Source organism: Brachypodium distachyon, chromosome 1, assembly GCF_000005505.3.
Source record: "Brachypodium distachyon strain Bd21 chromosome 1, Brachypodium_distachyon_v3.0, whole genome shotgun sequence".
NCBI lineage: Eukaryota > Viridiplantae > Streptophyta > Magnoliopsida > Poales > Poaceae > Brachypodium > Brachypodium distachyon.
Window position 1 is genome coordinate 60,906,126 of NC_016131.3, and position 18,942 is coordinate 60,925,067.

General features: G+C 46.7%; 3 protein-coding genes across 5 annotated transcripts; 2 read left to right on the plus strand and 1 right to left on the minus strand.

The window, feature by feature from the left end:
* Positions 1 to 4,407: 4,407 nt before the first annotated feature.
* Positions 4,408 to 9,162, plus strand: LOC100839269 (probable polyamine transporter At3g13620). The gene is made up of 3 exons (XM_003561547.3): positions 4,408 to 4,485; positions 4,561 to 5,575; positions 8,291 to 9,162. The coding sequence occupies exons 2-3, from the start codon at positions 4,636 to 4,638 to the stop codon at positions 8,866 to 8,868; spliced, it is 1,518 nt and encodes a 505-aa protein (XP_003561595.2). The 5' UTR covers positions 4,408 to 4,485; positions 4,561 to 4,635; the 3' UTR covers positions 8,869 to 9,162.
* Positions 9,131 to 12,992, minus strand: LOC100820942 (glucan endo-1,3-beta-glucosidase 2). 2 transcript variants are annotated; one of them, XM_010230270.3, is made up of 6 exons: positions 12,699 to 12,992; positions 12,541 to 12,617; positions 11,583 to 11,704; positions 9,821 to 10,708; positions 9,701 to 9,728; positions 9,131 to 9,625 (listed from the first exon to the last, which is right to left on the minus strand). In XM_010230270.3, the coding sequence occupies exons 3-6, from the start codon at positions 11,644 to 11,646 to the stop codon at positions 9,277 to 9,279; spliced, it is 1,329 nt and encodes a 442-aa protein (XP_010228572.1). In that variant the 5' UTR covers positions 11,647 to 11,704; positions 12,541 to 12,617; positions 12,699 to 12,992; the 3' UTR covers positions 9,131 to 9,276. The 2 variants fall into 2 exon arrangements, with proteins under 2 accessions (XP_010228572.1, XP_003557866.1); XM_003557818.4 differs by lacking the exon at positions 12,541 to 12,617 and having other exon boundaries at positions 12,699 to 12,985.
* A 2,492-nt stretch (positions 12,993 to 15,484) lies between these two features.
* On the plus strand, positions 15,485 to 18,553 carry LOC100833204 (serine/arginine-rich SC35-like splicing factor SCL30A). Of its 2 annotated transcripts, none has more exons than XM_003557859.4 (6): positions 15,485 to 15,616; positions 16,489 to 16,640; positions 17,056 to 17,133; positions 17,630 to 17,794; positions 17,925 to 18,059; positions 18,146 to 18,553. In XM_003557859.4, exons 2-6 carry the CDS (start codon positions 16,495 to 16,497, stop codon positions 18,279 to 18,281), a joined length of 660 nt encoding a protein of 219 aa, XP_003557907.1. In that variant the 5' UTR covers positions 15,485 to 15,616; positions 16,489 to 16,494; the 3' UTR covers positions 18,282 to 18,553. The 2 variants fall into 2 exon arrangements, with proteins under 2 accessions (XP_003557907.1, XP_010228573.1); XM_010230271.3 differs by having other exon boundaries at positions 15,511 to 15,635.
* The last annotated feature ends 389 nt before the right edge of the window (positions 18,554 to 18,942 follow it).

Genomic DNA, 18,942 nt, shown 5'->3' on the forward strand with positions numbered 1-18,942 from the left:
TCCCTCATCAGTCTTGCCAAACTTCAAGCAAGCATTGGATGTGCCACGGAGGTACCTGAAAATCCACTGAACAGCTTTCCAATGTTCTTTACCGAGATTAGGCATGTAACGACTGACCAAACTCATAGCATATGATAAGTCAGGACGTGAACAAACCATGACATACATCAAGGAACCAACAACACTAGAATAAGAAACTCGTGACATATACTCAATATCTTCATCAGAAGTAGGACATTGCAACGCTGACAACTTGAAATGAGAAGTAATAGGAGTACTAACACACTTTGCATCATGCATATTAAAACGGTGAAGTACTTTCTCAATGTAACTTTCCTGACTAAGAAATAGCAACCTAGATTTTCTGTTCCTTTTAATTTCCATACCTAGGATTTTCTTAGCACCACCAAGATCTTTCATCTCAAATTCACTACTTAGTTGTGCCTTCAAAGTAGTGATTACTTTCATGCTCTTGGCAGCAATTAACATATTATCAACATATAACAACAAGTATATGGATGATCCATCAACAAATTGAATGTAGACACAACTGTCATACTGAGATCTACTAAAGCCACGTGAGATCATAAATGAATCAAACTTTTTATACCACTGTCTAGGAGATTGCTTCAAACCATAAAGGGACTTTTTCAACTTACACACAAACTCTTCTTTACCAGGAACTATGAACCCTTCAGGTTGGTCCATGTATATTTCCTCCTCAAACTCTCCATGCAAAAATGCAGTCTTCACATCTAACTGCTCAAGCTCAAGATCATGCATAGCAACAATACCAAAGAAAGTACGGATGGAACTATGCTTTACCACTGGAGAGAACACATCATTCTAATCAATACCTGATATTTGACTGAAACCTTTTGCCACTAACCTTGCCTTAAACCTCATAGGCTCATTAGGAGACAAACCCTCCTTTCTCTTGAAGATCCACTTGCAGCGAACGGATTTCTTTTGTTTATGCAAGGGCACAACATCCCATATGCCATTCTTCTCAAGAGATTGCATCTCCTCTTGCATGGCAGACAACCACTTCACACGGTCGCCGGAAACAACAGCTTCATTATATGTGGCCGGTTCACTATCATGCTCCACCTGTTGCACAACTCAAAGCATAATAAACAAGATCACACTCTTCAATCAAACGTGGGCGAGGACCTTTATTCCTTTTTGGACGGTCAGCTGCAATAGACCGTGTGGTTTGCTGCAAAACAGGTGATGAGAGTGGAACAATATCATCATTATTGTCATCATTGTTTCCATCATCATTACCATGATCAACCTGAGCATCATTGTTGTCAACAATTTCATCAACGTGCTCCAACTGCACTTTAAGTCTCTCCTCTTCAATGCGAGAGGCATCAGTGGACAAAATATCATGATACATAATTTTTTCATTAAAGACAACATTCCTGCTCAGCAAAATCCTTTTAGTTTCAGGATTCCACAACCTGAAAGCTTTAACTCCAGAACCATAGCCAAGAAAAATGCACTTAATAGCTCTAGACTCTAGCTTTCCATTATCAACGTGAGCATAAGCGGTGCAACCGAAAACTGTCAACTGTGAATAACCAGCAGGTTTACCAGACCATACCTCAATGGGAGTTTTCTTGTCAAGTGGAATAGAAGGTGACCTGTTTATGAGGTACCATGTGGTGGAAGCTGCCTCAGCCCAAAAACGCCTGCCCAAACCTGCGTTGGACAGCATGCAACGGGCCCTGAATATGATGGTTCTATTCATGCGTTCAGCCACGCCCTTTTGCTGTGGAGTACGGGCAACCGTGTAGTGCCTAACCACACCATCATTGCTGCAAAACTCCTCAAACTCATCAGAAATAAATTCACCACCATTATCAGTACGCAAAATTTTCACCTTCCTTTCAGTTTGCTTTTCTACCATAGCTTTCCACTTCTTAAAAGCACCAAAAACATCAGACTTGTGTTTCAGAAAATAAGGCCAAGCTTTTCTTGAGTAATCATCAATAATGGTAAGCATGTAATTAGCACCACCAATAGAGGTCTTACGGGAGGGTCTCCAAACATCAACATGCACATAATCTAATATGCTTTTGGTGGTATGAATGGAAGAAACGAATTTAACCCTCTTGTGCTTACCATAAACGCAGTGATCACAAAACTCAAACTTACTCAAGTTGCAGCCATCGATGAGCTCTCTCTTGACCAACTCTGCCATCCCATGTTCACTCATATGCCCAAGACGCATATGTCACTGATTCGTTTTTGCACAATCATCAGAATCATTAGATGTAACGGCAGCAGCAAAACCAGGCAAAGTGCTACCTCTAAGAATATATAATTTGGCAGAATTCATATCACCTATCATGTGAATGAGAGAACCTCTAGATACCTTCAGAAGTCTACGCCCACCGACGTACTTGTACCCATCACAGTCCATGGTACTCAGCGAGATCAAATTTCTTGCCATGCTTGGTATGTGCTTCACCTCTTTCAATGTGCGTGTCATGCCATCATGGGTCTTGATCTGAACGGACCCAACACCAACAATATGGCAAGGATTGTCATTGCCCAGACGCACAAAATCTCCAGTCTGCACAGAATCATAAGAACTGAACCAATCCTTGTTACAACAAATATGAAAGGAACATGATGTATCAAGAATCCATTCATCATCACGGGAAGCACAAACAACAAGAATAGCGAAGCATTCACCCTCAGAGCCGTCGGTAAAAACGGCAGCGGCCTTACCATTACCATCGGACTTGTCTTTCGGTTTGTAGGTACCGTTCCTTTTTTCCTTGTTCTGCAGTTTATAACAATCCTCAATAACATGATTATTTTTCTTACAATACCTGCAGAACTTATCTTTTCCTCAGAACTTTGAACGAGCTTTTCCGTCCCGGCTCTTATCTCGGTTGCCATAGTTGCTGTTCCTCTGCTCGGTCCTGCCACGAACCTGCAGAGCTTCTGCCTTTGACGACGACCCATCGGTCTGCACCATAGACTTCATCTTTTCTTTCTGTCTAAGTGCTTCTAAAACCTCATTAAGGGTTAGAGAGTCATGGCTATAAAAAATTGAATCGCGGAAATTTGTATAGGAACTAGGCAACGAGCATAAGAGTAAGATGGCTAGATCCTCATCATCATACTTAACCTCCAAAGCTTGCAAGTCAGAAACTATCTCTCGAAAAACAGTTATATGAGATATTACCGAACCACCTTCTTGCAGCTTATGGGTGAACAACTTCATCTTTATATGCATCTTACTGGTTAGATCTTTAGACATGCAGATCGATTCTAGTTTCAGCCACAGGGCTGCTGCGGATTTCTCCTCCAACACTTCCTGCAAAATATTATTGGATAGATGAAGTTGAATCAATGACAAAGCCTTACGATCTTTGCGTTTCTCTTCGGCAATCCACTCCTTTTTATCCTTCTTGCCGAAGGAATCAAGCGCTTCATCCAGATCTGAAGTTTGGGCGAGAATCACCCGCATCTTCACTTGCCACAACGAGAATCGTGTGGTGTAGTCCAGCTGCGGCAGATCGAACTTGAAGGTAGACATGTCGCAAACCCTAGGCGGAACCTGGGGCTCTGATACCACTTGTTATGAACGCGACAAGTAAGAACGAAGAACGAAAAAGAAAACACAGCACAAGGACACACGGATTTAACGTGAAAAATCCTCTCAAACAACGAGAGGGAAAAACCACGGGCGCCAGCCAGCGAAACTTCACTATATGGGGACTGTTTACACAACGCCGGGGAGATTCTACAAAAACAACTCGTCCCCAAAACGGCGGCCACAAGGAGTATATATAACAGAAAGATTAGGTCAAAACAGATCCGTATCGGGGACCCCGGAAGTTCCTAGTTTGCGCCGGAAGTTCCGGACCCCCGGAAGGTCCGGGCTTGTTCCGGGACAAACTCTGCAGTCTTCACGCGAAGTTCCAGTAGCGTCACGGAGGTGAGACGGAGGTTGGGTGCTCCGCCCCACCAAAAATACACCAGAAGTTCCGGTCCTGGAAAACACCTCCTTAAGAATTTAGATCACAACTTCAACGAACTGACTTGTGTAATCGTGGAAGCCATCCATGGTAACGGATAACAGGGAGCAGGTATTATCCTTTCAGAAAAAAAAAACTTAATATATATCAGCAAGTGCAATATGCCAGTGGTTTTATATGCGTGCAGGCAAAAAAATGGATTTGATTAGTACCGCCCACAAGTTTGTCTCTTGTGATGATCATGCAGATCAGGACTAACTGCAGCCACTAATGTCCTTCAGCCTGACTTAAAAACTAGTTGCAGTGAATTAGGTGCAAACTACGAGGAAACGGCCGAAAAGAAGAAGTATATTTCCGCCTCCGACAAAGGTGACGGTAGCTAATTAAGCACACAGCTTACAGAGCTTGCAAGCAACTAGCATACCGAAAATGGGTAAGAATCACTCGTCAGCTCGTGATGCCGTTGGCAGTTAGCACCGAGCAGGTCTAAATGACGGCACCCCGGCTCCTTTACTCCTTTATTATGAGACCTTATCACTAACATTTATATATTGCACAGCGCCCACACAGATGATCGGCACGCCAGCTAGCTCTTGCTGCTCTAGCTACACTCTAGCGAGCAAGCAAGCCCAGCATGAACCAAGAAATCCTAATGACCAGCAGACAACCATCACAAAATCGTGAACAACAACGACAAGAAGATCCACAATCGCATGGCACCAGGGCGCAAGAGCACGCACCACATGACCAGCAGCAGCTGCAGAATGGCCAGCAAACCACCGTGCAACAAGGTGGTGGCCAGCGCAAAATCACTCTGATCCCGCTCGTGTTCCTGATCTACTTCGAGGTGGCCGGCGGGCCGTACGGGTCGGAGAAGGCTGTCCGCGCCGCGGGCCCGCTGTTCACGCTGCTGGGCTTCCTCATCTTCCCGTTCGCATGGGGCGTCCCGGAGTCGCTGGTCACGGCCGAGCTCGCCGCGGCGTTCCCGGGCAACGGGGGCTTCGTCCTGTGGGCCGACCACGCCTTCGGCCCGATGGCCGGCTCCCTCCTCGGCACGTGGAAGTACCTCAGCATCGTCATCAACATCGCCGCGTACCCGGCACTCGTCGCCGACTACCTGGGCGGGAGCGTGGCGCCCGCCGTCGCAGACCCCGGCAGGGCGCGCACGGGCGCCGTGATCGGCATGACGTTGTTCCTCTCCTTCCTGAACTACGCCGGGCTGAGCATTGTGGGCTGGGGCGCGGTGACGCTGGGGGTGGTGTCACTGGCGCCCTTCGTGCTGATGGCGGCCATGGCCGTGCCCAAGGTGCGGCCGCGGCGTTGGGCGTTGCAGGTGAAAGGAGGCAAGGACTGGAGGATGTTCTTCAACACTCTGTTCTGGAACCTCAATTACTGGGATAGCGCGAGCACGATGGCAGGCGAGGTGGACCGGCCGGAGCGGACGTTCCCCAGGGCGCTGGCGGTGGCCGTGGTTCTGATCGCCGTCAGCTACCTGCTGCCGCTCATGGCGGCCACCGGCGCCACGGACGCGCCGCCGGATGCGTGGGTGAACGGCTACTTGGCAGACGCCGCAGGTACACTACAGACACACACAAAGCTTACGTTACTACCAGAATTCTGAATGATTATAGTACCCTGCCGCCTCTTGTGTCGTTTACCCTGCCATCAGTACGTCCGTTTCTTGTCCTTCATATTCCTTGGTCCTGTAAAACTAACAACCTAGCTTTATGTTTCTTGGTTTGTAGTGGTCTTGTTCTTTTACCCCGAGATGAACGACGGTTTACACGAGGATAAATATCACATTTTCACAACATAATTTGCTCTTTTTTTAGATGACATAATTTGCTCTTTGAAACTGCTAAACCAGGAAATTATCTGATTGTGCGCCACCAATGGACTTTGAACAAATGGTCATGCACACAATCCATATTTCGTCTTCTCTTCACCCACTTCAAAATCTATGCTTTGTTTTGAAAAGAAAAATAAATATATGTTCATCCTTTACCCTTGAAAAGAAGAAAACACGTTTGCAACTCTTAATAGCATACTTTTCGGTACTCAGGATGTTCCCATTTGTTTCATTTTTTAGGAAGTGCATATGGTGATATTTTTCTGCCAATTTTTACAAGTGTACATTTGTTATACCCACCACATAAACAAACGTGACTTTCTAGAGAGAGTGCAGATAAAGAGAATATAGGCTGCACACTTAGATCATTTCATTTTGGTTTTTTTAGTTGTTCTTCTAAGCCCCTTTTTTGAGGCATAACACTCTGTCCGAACTGAGATCTTAAAACAAAGCTTCGTCTGATGAGGCTGTCTACTTAGCCATTATTCTTCAGTGCAATCATTCAATTCGGACAGCGAAACAAGTTTAGAAATGACAGTCCTACATTCTTCCTCGTCTCACTTGGTTGCTTTCCTTCTTTTTCCGTCGCTTTCCAATAGTAAATCCTAAGCTTTCTACCTCAAACTATTCACCATTAATAAATTTCACGATATTTCCTTCACAAAAGGACATCCGATCTCAAAATATTAAGCCAAAGTATCCTATCTTCAATCTCAGTTGCATCTCAAAATCAAGCTAAAAATAAAACAAATAGGCTGAAAAAATTATCCGGTATCCAGCCTACGATCGGCACCCACACCGGCTGTAGAACTCCCATGAAACCGTCTCCATAAGACTGCACCCAGATTCCATAGATTTCATGGCCACCATCGGAACCAGCAGGACCAAGAACGGAGCCAGTACGTGGCCCGACAGACGACCTGCAAAAAATTGAAAACTTTCTTTTTCTTAAAAACGCCAATTCTCAAACATATTCGAGATGATACGAGGTGGGGAGGTTCAATGCTGCAAAGTCCACACGCTAGACAAGTACCAGGACAATCTAGAAAGAGATGTTGGATTGTGTAGTTGTTATCGCAATAACGGCACTTTTGGTTGTCCCCTCCCCTTCCCCCACAAAAAAATTACTGTACATAGGTACCAAACAAAATCTTAATTTTAAGTGGTACTTTCAGTTATGCATAAGTACAATGATTCGACTCGTGGCTTCCAGGTACACTCAACTTTGAGCTTAATTACAAAGACAAGAGCTTTCGGCAAAACAATCACAACTATTAACTGACAATACAAGCAACTTTTAGCTATAAAGACGAGCTACATGTACTAAAGAAGAACACAACTTCCGAGTGAGATTTCAAAAAACATTCAGCCATGAAGACAAGAGCTTTCTACACAAACTAAACAGCCCCAACTTTCAACTGAGACGGCAAGCAGGCATGTATGCAAGCAGGAGTTTTCATGTACAGATTTATAACCAAAACGTTCCAAGTTTTTCGCCACAAAGCTGCCAAACTTTCAACTCCAAAAGAATTAGCCTATTCACACAAAAAGATCTTTTTCAACTTGTTGAGGTCTAATATTTGTAATATTCTCTTCGACCATAATAAATGTCTTGATTCTAGTACAAAGTTTGACCTCGATCCAAGACACTTATTATGGATCCACATAAGTACACTATGAAGATATATAGTATAAAGTTTTTGTTATAAATGTGACATCTTGGCCAAACTTAATTTGATTGTCTATAACAATAAGTTGTATCTTAATTTCTGAAAGCTCATCTCCAAAGAACCTTTTGCTTAAGCATGCTCGAGAATTTGCATTAGTGAGCACAAAGTAACTTTGAAAAGACTTGTATTGGTATGCGAAGCCAGTCTAGAGCGTAAAGAGTTTCTGGAATTGACTACCGTCAGCCTGAGAGTGGCTGGGTTGAGAGACCAAATATATACAATTTCGAGCTAAGGGACACTCTTTTATAGGGCCTGACGCCACCATGACATCCGATGTGAAAACTTCTGGAAAGAAAACCGCGTCATGTGGAATAAGAACCATCCTAAAACCGTTCAAATCTGGGAGACGAGGGTCAAAAAATATTCGCTTTTGCCAATTAAGCACCCAACGTATACGATTTCGTGTTAAGGAACTATTTCCAAAGTTTTCTACCACTTGAGGGGCCAAAATATATTTTTTCTCTTTATTACCGGCCAAGGTTTTATAACTTGTTCTTTTTCGTTTTGACAGTAAAGTGATCTTGTTCTTTAACGTGCTCCAATGGACGGCGGTTTGATGATAAACGTCACATCTTGTAATGACGTGTGTTTAAAATAATTTTTTTCCCTACGTACGTATCGTGCTACCATTCGTGCCAAACTTTTTTTTGAGGCAAATATCGGTGCCACAATCTAAATCAATGATGTATAACCGTCCTTTTCCCAAACAGGCATCATCGGAGGCCCATGGCTCAAGTACTGGACGGGTGCCGGGGCGGTGCTGTCGTCCGTGGGCATGTTCGAGGCCCAGATGAGCAGCGGCGCGTTCCAGCTGCTGGGCATGGCGGACCTGGGCCTCCTGCCCTCCATCTTCTCCCGCCGCGCGGCCCGCACGGGCACCCCGTGGGTGGCCATCGCCGCGTCCACGGCCGTCACCATCGCCGTCTCCTTCCTGGGCTTCGACGACGTCGTGGCCACCGCCAACTTCCTCTACAGCCTCGGCACGCTGCTCGAGTTCGCCGCCTTCCTCTGGCTCCGCGCCAGGCACCCGGCGCTCAAGCGGCCCTACCGCGTGCCGCTGCCGCTGCCGGCGCTCGCGGCCATGTGCGCCGTGCCGTCCGCGTTCCTGGCATACGTGTGCGTCGTGGCCGGCTGGAGGGTGTTCGCCGTCGCGGGCGGACTCACGGCGCTCGGCGTCGGCTGGCACGGCGTCATGAGGGTCTGCAGGGCCAAGAAGCTGCTCAGGTTTAACAACAGTACTGTCGTCGCTGCCGACCTTCAAGAGGACGCCGGGGACGACACAGTTTGAAATTAAGTCGACTTGATCGTGCAGCAAAATGAACTCTTTGGAACTTGGAAGAGGCATGTCTTGTACTGAAGAGCTAGGTTCTTTAAAGTGGATGGACTGGATTTGGCGCGAGCAAAGCAATGCCAAAACATGTCAGATTGTCCGTTCTTGTGTGGTGTGATTGTGGGTTGTGGCCAGCACATCACAGGTATAAAAAGCTCCCCACCAATGCAAATCGAACAGACAAATTATCACATAGTATCATGTATGTATATACGGTTCCTAAGCAACAAAGATCTCACCTTATATATGCAATCTGGCATCTACAAGAGCAACATAAGATGTGATTGATCCCGGTATAGTAATAGCTAACGACGGCATGCACGAGCTCTCTAGAGCGAACCCAAATTCACACTCAGATAAATTAATTTACATCAGATCGGGCGACGCGACAAGAACGGCAAGAAGAGCGGCGGACAGAAGAGTCAAGCCAGCCAAGGATGCGACATGGCGACACCCGCTGCCGTAAGGCTCGAGCGTGCCGCTCGGGCCGAATGTCCCGCTCCCGTTGAAGCTGCCCGGCGGGCCGAACGCCGACGGCGGGCTGCCGAAACCAGACGGGGGACCGAAGCCAGATGGTGGGCCGAAGCCGGCCGCCGGGGGCCCAAAGTCGGACGGCGGGCTCGAGCCGGTCGGAGGGGTGAGGCCTGACGGCGGGGCCAGGCTTGTCGGAGGGCTGGCGGTCGGCACGCTCGAGTTGGAGCCTCCTGCCGTCGTGCTGCAAACTCCGACAGTCAGAACCCGAAACGAAATGTGTACGTGTAAAGCGTTCGAGAACCGAGATCGTGCTCACCTTCCTTCGAAGACGCACGACCCTGCGCCTGAAAACGAAAAAAAAAAACCAGAGCTCATGATCAGCGATCCCATCGTAAAAAGACCGGATGGGGGGCCAAATTAAAATTGAAGTGCTTACTGGGATCGGTGGCAGTGGTGGTGGCGGTGCCGTTGAAGGAGCAGGTGGCGCCGGTGCCGGCGTTCTTCTGGTAGTAGTCGTTGTAGGCGTAGGAGGCCAAGGCGGCGAGGTTGTTCTGCTTGTAGCAAGCCCCGCCGGGCTGGATCGCGGAGCAGTCGGCCTGGCCCTGCCCGCACGCCCAGCTGAGCCCCGCCTGCAGCGCCGTCGGGTCCGCGTTCTGCAGCGCCACGCAGAACGTCCCCGTCGCCAGCGACCGCCTCCTGCCGCTGCCGCTGCCGTCCATGTAGTAGCTGCGGTACACCAGCTTCCCATCAAGCTCCTCTGATTCCGTTTCCGCCACGATCAGCGGGACGCCCGAAAACTTGAGCGCCCGCATCGCGCCGTACACGTGGTCGGCTCTGGCGTTTGTAGCCTTATTAGGAGCGCTCAGGAGGAAGAAGGGCGAGCCGGTCTCCTTGAGGAACCGCAGCAGGTGGCCCGTGGCGGCCGCCCCGGATGTCAGCGCGGTGGAGACCTTGACGTGGCCGTCGAGGCGGGCGGCGACGAGCGCAGCGTGAAGGTTCAGCATGGCCGGGACCAGAAGGTAGGAGGATTCCTCCCCTGTTTGGGAGCTGGAATGCAGGACGTTGATGCCTGCCAAGATGTGCGTGATCCTGGTCGCGGGGAGGAACGGCACCACGTTGGCGGCGACCCAGAGGTCGGCCTCTTCCCGGAACTCGGCCATGTGCTGCAGCTGCTCGTTCGGGATCGTGAGAATGACCTCTTCTCCCGTGTTGGCGAGGGATCGCAGCAGCCGGTGGTCTGCCCCGCACACGCGCGCTTGCTTCGTCTGCTTAGACTGCACGATTTTCGCCAAGTCCGACGGAAGAACTCCCAGAGAAGTTGTGCCTGTTCGTCGTGAAAGCGCGCAAAGGTGAAATTCAGTTCTGGTGTCAGTGCAGTTAAGTTAGTCCCTTCGTGCTATAGTACCCTAACTGCAAGTGGGCTCCCACCTAAGTCCCACTTCTAGTTCAAATTTTCAATTTTAGTTCAAATTTTGAGTCAAGATTTTGAAGTAGCAAATACCAAATGAACTAGAAGTGGGACTTTAAGTGGGAGCCCACTTGCAACCCAAACTGCAATGATCTTAGTTTCAAAAAACAAAACTGCAATAATCTTACATAAATGCGCAACATGTAGCCTACAGATATCACTTTCTTTCCGGTACAGCATCACAGCCACGCAATTAATCAAAAGAGATTTCAAGGTTCAGTCTGTTACTGTACTTGAGCGGCAGGTTTGAAAAGAGATGGTCGGTAAAGCCTTCATACGTGTCAGAGAGAAACACTCATCGACGATAGGTTAGGTAGGTAGGTACTCGCATCATTCAGGTTCTTCAACATGAGCTTCAATTCGACACGGGTCGCGCCTGCTTTTCTGCATGACTCGACTCAAGATAAGGCTACGAAAAGGGATGGAAAGGACCGGGCATATCCTAAACACCCGCAGCTTAAAAATCCCTTGGTATTCTGTCATGCTGCACTTTCAGAAAATAAAACTTTGTGCATAGTCACGTCTCTCGACAGAAAAATTGACTTTGGAGAAAGACGTTACGTGTACGTGGTGTCATGTTACATCCTTTCTTTTCTGAGATGCTATGGCCATGTATCTCTAGTTAAGTAAAGAATCTTCGGCGACATAAAGGAGAGCAAGAAAGGAACCAGACAGTACTGTACTGAAACCGGAGCAGGAGCTTTAGTTGGACAACAGACGCATCACATACCTGACGCATTCGAGAGAAGAAGGGCGAGCAGAAACACGCATCCCTGCCATCTTTCGCGCAACATTCTCAGTCGACGGGATGCCCCACGACGAGTATCTTCTTCAAGCACACACCACCTAGAACTAGAAGCACCAGATCATCTCAGAACAGCAACAATAAAAAGAATGCAATTCGATAGCGCGACATGCAGAATTCCGGCATGGTTTCTGTTAAATTCAGTAGCAGGAGCTTAAATTTAGATGTTCTTCCAAGCATACACGCCTGCAGCATTATTTGAGCTACATGGTATGGGAGCCTACAAGATGCTTCCAGAACGAACCGTATCCTCCTCCTACGTACAACAGGAGAGGTGGTCACTGGGAAAGAAGAAAATAATTGAGATGCAATGCACCCGTCAGAGGAGAAGACGGGCTGGAACTCGCTGGTCACTATTTTTGTGTCCACGTGTCACGTGTGGCACCAACTGATCAACCTATCTTACACATAAGCCTGGTGTCAACATCTAACAGGATTGCCCATTATATAGTCGCTGTTTAGCCATGGAACAGCCAGCCGATTAATCATCCAATTTGGTGGGTAAACTGGAACACCTAATTGGTTACTTAACTAGGGTTTCATCAGAATAACTAGCTAGACGTACTAATTTACTATAGCGACTGGAATGAATTTTGGTCCTAAGAACAACAACACGAGCGATGCAGTTGCAGTGGCATTGGATAAGTTGCATGACTGAGTAGTAGTATTAACAGAAAGCAACCGAGTGATCTTTCCTCGGCCCAATCGGGCAATCTTACCTCAATCCCGATTGGGCAATCTGTTGACCTGATGAACTAGAGCTGAATGAAACCAATAAATAGATGGAACAGAGTGCATACATGCTGCTTTGGGACGACAACATGCTGATGAGGTAAGCTTGTAGTTGAGCGGGTGAGAACACCAAACTAGAACAGAATCGTACCTCAAAGCACCCAAACCAACAGAAAGGTGGACCAAATGGGGGAAAGATCACCACAGGAAAAGGGACAGCACAGACAACTAAGAACAGAAAGTTCAGCAACGCTAGCGGAACACCATGGTGTAAGAAGAAGAACTGGAGTTTGCTGGCGATGGCCATACCTTGATCAAGGAGACTCCAGTTGGCCGGCCCCCAAGAAGAAGCCCGGGTTTGCTTCTCCTGGACAGAAAGCTTTTTGTATGGGTACGATCGAGAAGCTTAACAAAAAGAAAGTTTAACTTGGTTTCTTGGGGCCAGCAGTTCTGCAGCGGAGACGCCACACACAAGGCAGCAGAAGGTGCATCTCTCCATGTGAGCGGAAGGCTCCGTTTTTATATGCGCGCTAGGTAAGCACACGGTGATGTGCGCTAGACGACACAAACGCCTGATTGCGATCGGTGCGAGACACCGCGCGGCTGAAGAGATACGCGATACGGCCTCACGAAGAAGAGCCAGCGGCCTTTTTGTTCGCCGACCTGCATCTGCCTGCCGGTGGGACTTTCATTCCCTGGTGTGCACACGGCATACGTACGGTGAGTCTGCTGGTGACGGCCGGTGGGAAGGACAAAAGACCAGAGAGATTTGTGCTTGCTTGCGCGTGTCTGAACGTTGTCCGTTGTCATTTGCTCGTTTCAACGTGTACGATTTGCGCACGGGCGCCTGCCGTTTTGCGATTTGATTTGTTCGTCTCCTTTTTTTTTCACTTTTCTGTCAAGCGTCGATCGCAACGCGTGTCGCCGAAAGATCGAGATATATATTGTTTCATGCGTGGGCATTATTATAAGATTTGCCTTGTATTATATCCTGCTTCAGTTTGACGGAAAGTTCACTTCCATTTCGCAGTGATGATGCGAGGGAAGCGTAAGCGTCAACCACCGTAGAGGTAGAGATGCATGTGCTAGCTTGTATACTGTCAAGAATCTTTTAGCAACAGCTATAGCTCTCTCAAACTGAAGCTGAAGCCACCGGCCGTGAGCACACGAGTCCCGCCTAATCACCAAGCGAGCGAGAGAACCCAATAGCTCACTCTGACGTGGACGTGTGGTAACGTTGGGTGCGACTCCAGAGTCCAGAACCAAACCGAACCTCCCCCGGAAAAATGATCACTACGGCAACGGCGCAACCCCCAGTTTGTCAAACCTTGAAAACCCACATTGGGCGACGTCGGCCGCTGCAGAGCAGGTGATCCATCCGCACATCGCCTCCCAACGCCCAAACACGATCCCCTCTTTATCCGGCCGAACCATCCCTAACCCCTCCTTTATCCGATGCTGAATCAAAAGCAAAGCATGGCCTATTTCGTTGATTAATCCTGTTGCCAATCCGAGCTTACTTTCGCAATCTGGTGACGCCAACCGTGTATATCCATCCTCGCTCCTTTTTGTGTAAACGTTTTAGCGCCGCTAAGGTTTCCGTCTAGGTGCCTTTCTGCCTTTGGGATATGTTTCTCGTCGACAGGAAGTGCTTGGTGCGTTGTGACTACGGATCGCCGACGGGAGAGTCTCTCGATCACATCCATGCACGGCACCGGATTTCGACAATTCTAAATTGCCGGGACAGATTTACCGTTATAAAGATACTGCTGGTCAGATTTACCTAGCGATCACCATCGAGATTCCACTAATCCAGGGAGTGTTCCGGCAATATGGGAAGGATAATTCATGGTTCGATGAACATCCTAATCGCTGATAGGAATCGCGAGTCTAATCTTTTGCTACCCTGAGCACTAGATGTAAGATGTAATGGTACTAGGTTTTAACCCATTTAGAAAAAGGCATCGTAGCCACTAATGATATGGATCGATCATGCAACTATCATCTCCCATTTCAGGTTCACAAAATAACTCCCTACGTGGCAAACCATCCAGGCGCACTCGGCAGCACCGAAGACTAGAGTGAGCACGTACGAAGCTACAAACATGCATGAACGTGGCGAGACGGCCGGGAGGCAGGTTGCTGCGTCACGTTCATAGCCTTTGGGAGATGCTTTGGATCAAAGGAACTTTGGTTCCTTCTTTCTGTTTCGCTCTCCAATTCATACACATGCACACTGATCAGCACATGCGCCCCATCCATATTTGACTCTATTGTTGGGGGGATACATATATCTTTTGGCCGGCGACAAATGGCGATTCGGCACCTGTCTCGGGACTTTTCTCTTTACCGAACTTTTATGGACGAGTGTAAAGATAATCTTGCAGCAAATTATCTTCTCGACCGCGGGTACCAAACTTTCAAACGGAATAAGTAACACGAAAGGAGAAGGAACGAATATATTCTAATCTTGAAAAGAACGAGCTAGGAACAAAGAAACATTTCCAAAGATAATACGGAGTATAAATAAATCGAAACTAGAGAGAAAGAAATTAAGCATGCCGAACTTGAAATATCTACTCCTTCCGTCCCATATGAAATGCCGAAATATTATATGTAACTAGACGTATTTTAGTATATATATACATCCATATTTAGACAAATGTGAGTCACTTAATATGGGACAAGTACTCTGTTATGCATAACAGAATGCACTTGTTAACTAATATATTGACACCGCCTTGGATTGAAAAAAGCAAAATAAATAAAACATGTATCACCGAATGTGCACGTACAAAGTATTCAGCAAAGTGTCGATCGACAAGTACTTCGACCAAATTCATATGAGAAATTAGAACCGGGGGATTTTCCCACCACCTGTCAGTGATCTAAAAAGGAGATTCCTTAAGCAGGCTCATGAAAAGGACATAAATTCATAACAATAGACCTGGATCCTAGTTTGGGCCCAATAATGTGCTGTACAGACCGAGCCCAAACCAAATTCCGCTCCAAGAGCCCAACGCCAAGAAGATCTACATCCATCGTCCGATCAGTACCTAGCCCCTAATCCAACGGTTCGCGATGTCCAGCTCTCCATTAAAATCATCCGTCCCCGTTTACCTGTCCAAGCAGTACGCAGCTCCGCTTCCGCAGACCCGTGCTGTCGCATCCGGAGGTTTCTAGAGACCACGAGCGCTCCACTGCCCCTCGAGACCTAGAAGCACGAGGTAAAATCGAATTCGAGAGGTGATTTCCGCCCTAAATTTCTGATGAAACTTTTTTTTTTCGCTATTGTTTGATACGTCTCGCTTGGCCGTGGTGAGCATCGTCAGATTTGGTCCTGATTCGTTGCAGTTAGGGCTAGGCGATCGTGTCTTACCCCAGTTTGGCCGTCTTCTGATTTCCGCCCTAAATTTCCGATGAAACTTTTGTTTTCGTTAGTTTGTATGATATGTTTCGTGTGGGCGAGGTGAGCATCATTAAATTTCGTCCTGATTTGTCGCCATTAGGGCTAGACGGTTCGCGTCTTACCCCCAGTTTGGTCGTCTTCTGAAGAACCCTAGATTATTTCCACGTTGTGGTTAGCATCAATCTTCTGTTTTTAGTCCTTTTCCGACCCAATTTTTAAAGCGACGAAGGGGTGTGCTGTTGCAATCGAAACCATGAAGGGGACTGGGAGGACAGTCTGGCTGATATGGTTTTCTAATCCTTTCGATTGGTAACTTAAGTAATACTAGGTAGATAATGTACTCATGGTGTGACTGGGAACTAGCAGATTTTTTTTTTGCATGGTAGCATTATTTTTGCTAAAAATATTATCAAGTTGGCTGTCATGTAGTATTTTTATTCTTCATTCGATCCACTAAATTAGAGCATTAGTTTGGTAATGTATGTTGAAATGTATCTTATTGTCCGATTCACTATTAGCATTTTGCAGCATAACTTATGCTTTTGCGGGGCTCAAGATACTGAAAACTTGACTCCTTGTTGAAATTGTAGCTTTTCAGCCTTGATTCTTATGTTTGAAGAAAGCCTGCTTTGTAGGTGAAATATGTCTGCTATCTGGTTGCTTCGGATAACCATGGTTTTCTTGTATCAGGTCAGTATGGGAAGAAGCTACGATTACAGTCCATCACCGCCACGAGGTTACAGAAGGAGAGGCCGCAGTCCAAGTCCTCGTGGTCGCTATGGAGGCCGTGGTAGGGATCTCCCAACTAGTCTTTTGGTGAGGAATCTTCGTCGCGATTGTAGGTAAGATGCTCATGTTTTTTTTCTCTTAGAAATTAAATATGTACATTCTTATATTTAGGGTTGTTTCTTTGTACTCCCTCCGATCCACCCAAAGGAACATTACTTGGCTTCAGAACTGAACGGATAAAGATTGTACAAGTGTACATAACTATTATGCACATCTATCTTCTGTGTAGTTCTAGTGATCCGATATGAACTCGCCTTCTATTCTCCTACGTGTCAGACAGTTCTTGCCCTTTTTTACTAGGGTTCTGTGCTTACTGCTTACTCCACTAAATATCTCAAGTATTGTTAAGGTATATAAATTTAAATACATTTCACTAAGGTTAGCACTTAGCAGAGCACTGCTTCTTTGTGATGAATTGATTCTTCTGCAATTTAAATCTTCTGATTGTGTAGTCTATTATGACTGCAGGCCTGATGACCTCCGAAGACCATTTGGAAAATTTGGTCGCCTTAAAGATATATATCTGCCAAGGGATTACTACACTCAGTAAGTCTCCGCATTTTAACTGTGTTCTATTATTTTATCTCGAGGCCTACAAGAAGTTTGGAGATCTCATCCAGACCTGCATAGGTGGCTGTTCTATATGTACTTGGACTGCAATTTATTTGACTTGTTCTTTGCATAAAACATGTACTTAGCAAGATGTTTTTGGGCTTTAGTAAATTGAATTTCTTTCAGCACCTATTGAGATTAACAGTGAACATAATTTTTTGAAGACACGAGTCTTAAGAGTACTGTTGAAGAGAAGGGAAGAAATAGAGTTAAGAGATATGCAAGTTATGAAGAGTTTCAAGTGTGTCTTTTAAACTCTGATGAGTGAAAGGTCAGCAGCCTAGTGCTTGCTTTATCAATTGAAATTGATTTGTGTATCAACGTTCAGGAAAAGGCTATGGAGAAGCAGCAGTGTTTTCTGCAGGACTTCTGTTATTTATTTTATTTCAGAAGCATGGCCACAAAAAATTGACCTTGATTTTTATCACAGGGAGCCTCGAGGATTTGGGTTCATCCAATACTATGATCCTGAGGATGCTGCTGACGCGCAATATCATATGGATGGGCAGATTCTTCTTGGCAGAGAGGTTGCTGTTGTTTTTGCAGAGGAAAATAGGAAGAAGCCTTTTGAGATGAGGACTAGGGAAAGAACAAGGTACTTGATTCCCTTGATTATTTTCTTCTCTTATTGTGCATTACTCTCATTTATTTTGTGCACATATTGTCTGCCATGTCAGTTTAGAAGTCAGCAGCTAAATTGTTTTGTTGGTCTTTTACTATTGCAGTAGCAGAGGTCGTTCTTATGACAGGAGGTCGCGTTCTCCTAGGCGTGGTCGCTCAGTGTCACCTGGATACTCAGATAGATCACGGTCCCGAAGCCAAAGCAAGTCGCCAGCACCCAAGAGAAAGCACCACTCGAGGTCTGTTTTGTTGCGTATATATCCTCCACTTGGCAATTATCAGTTCTTTGCACCCAAACTAAGCAACACATTTGCCATCTTACCAGGTCCCCGGCTCATCGTGAGAGATCTTTCTCGCGCTCGCCAGCGGACAGCAGATCGAGGAGTGGAAGCCCATCGGAGGATCGCGGCAGCAGGTCTCCCCATATGCAGAGAACAACTGAGAGTAATGCAGTGAAGTAACCTAGGTTCCCACTGGCCAGTGAAGTAGCCTAGGGCCTACTGTGGGTGGAAGTACCGACATGGATATCTGAATGCTGCGACATTGAACCATGTTTCAGATTTTATGGGCCGTCTTCGTACCATAGGTGTGCTAGCGATGAATGAAGGTGTATTTTGGTGCATCCATTTGGTGGAGATTCTAAGAGAAATTTGAATGCTTGTCGAATTCACTGAGCTGTATACTTTGCAACTGTTAAGTTGTTTATGTTGAACTGTGCTGCGCTCTATTCCTATTTCGCCCATCGCATTTGCAGAGTTCATCCCTCCCTAATTCTGCTCTGTTTATTCATGATCTGAAATGTATTGTCTTGAGAAAGAAGGCCAGTGTTTCTGCCTGCAGTTTTATTGTCAGCTGTGAGTCTGCCTGCGTGAGAGGAGTTTTCCTGCTTGGAGCCTCACTTCAAGCCGGCGACGCAAAATGGCATTGCGGTGCTGCGATGCCTGCACATGTGCGCACGGACGATTTCACGGACGAGTCGATTCTCGACCCCTCTCTTGGGTTATCCGTGAACATATGGCGAGCAGATACGGAGAAACTCGGGCAAATCTACTTTGGCCTGAGGAGGAAATTGGCAGTAAACTCAGAACGGGGAAGTGGATAGGTATACACCAGGAAAAATGC

Excerpts from the sequence above, each read along its gene's own strand:
- LOC100839269 (XM_003561547.3), top strand. The coding sequence starts at position 4,636 with ATGAACCAAGAAATCCTAATGACCAGCAGACAACCATCACAAAATCGT. Across the intron at positions 5,576-8,290 it reads CTACTTGGCAGACGCCGCAG|GCATCATCGGAGGCCCATGG; the intron begins GTACACTACAGA and ends TTTCCCAAACAG.
- LOC100820942 (XM_010230270.3), bottom strand. The coding sequence starts at position 11,646 with ATGTTGCGCGAAAGATGGCAGGGATGCGTGTTTCTGCTCGCCCTTCTT. Across the intron at positions 10,709-11,582 it reads TCTTCTCTCGAATGCGTCAG|GCACAACTTCTCTGGGAGTT; the intron begins GTATGTGATGCG and ends CACGACGAACAG. Across the intron at positions 9,729-9,820 it reads CACCACTGCCACCGATCCCA|GCGCAGGGTCGTGCGTCTTC; the intron begins GTAAGCACTTCA and ends TTTCGTTTTCAG.
- LOC100833204 (XM_003557859.4), top strand. The coding sequence starts at position 16,495 with ATGGGAAGAAGCTACGATTACAGTCCATCACCGCCACGAGGTTACAGA. Across the intron at positions 17,795-17,924 it reads AGGACTAGGGAAAGAACAAG|TAGCAGAGGTCGTTCTTATG; the intron begins GTACTTGATTCC and ends TTACTATTGCAG. Across the intron at positions 18,060-18,145 it reads AAGAGAAAGCACCACTCGAG|GTCCCCGGCTCATCGTGAGA; the intron begins GTCTGTTTTGTT and ends CCATCTTACCAG.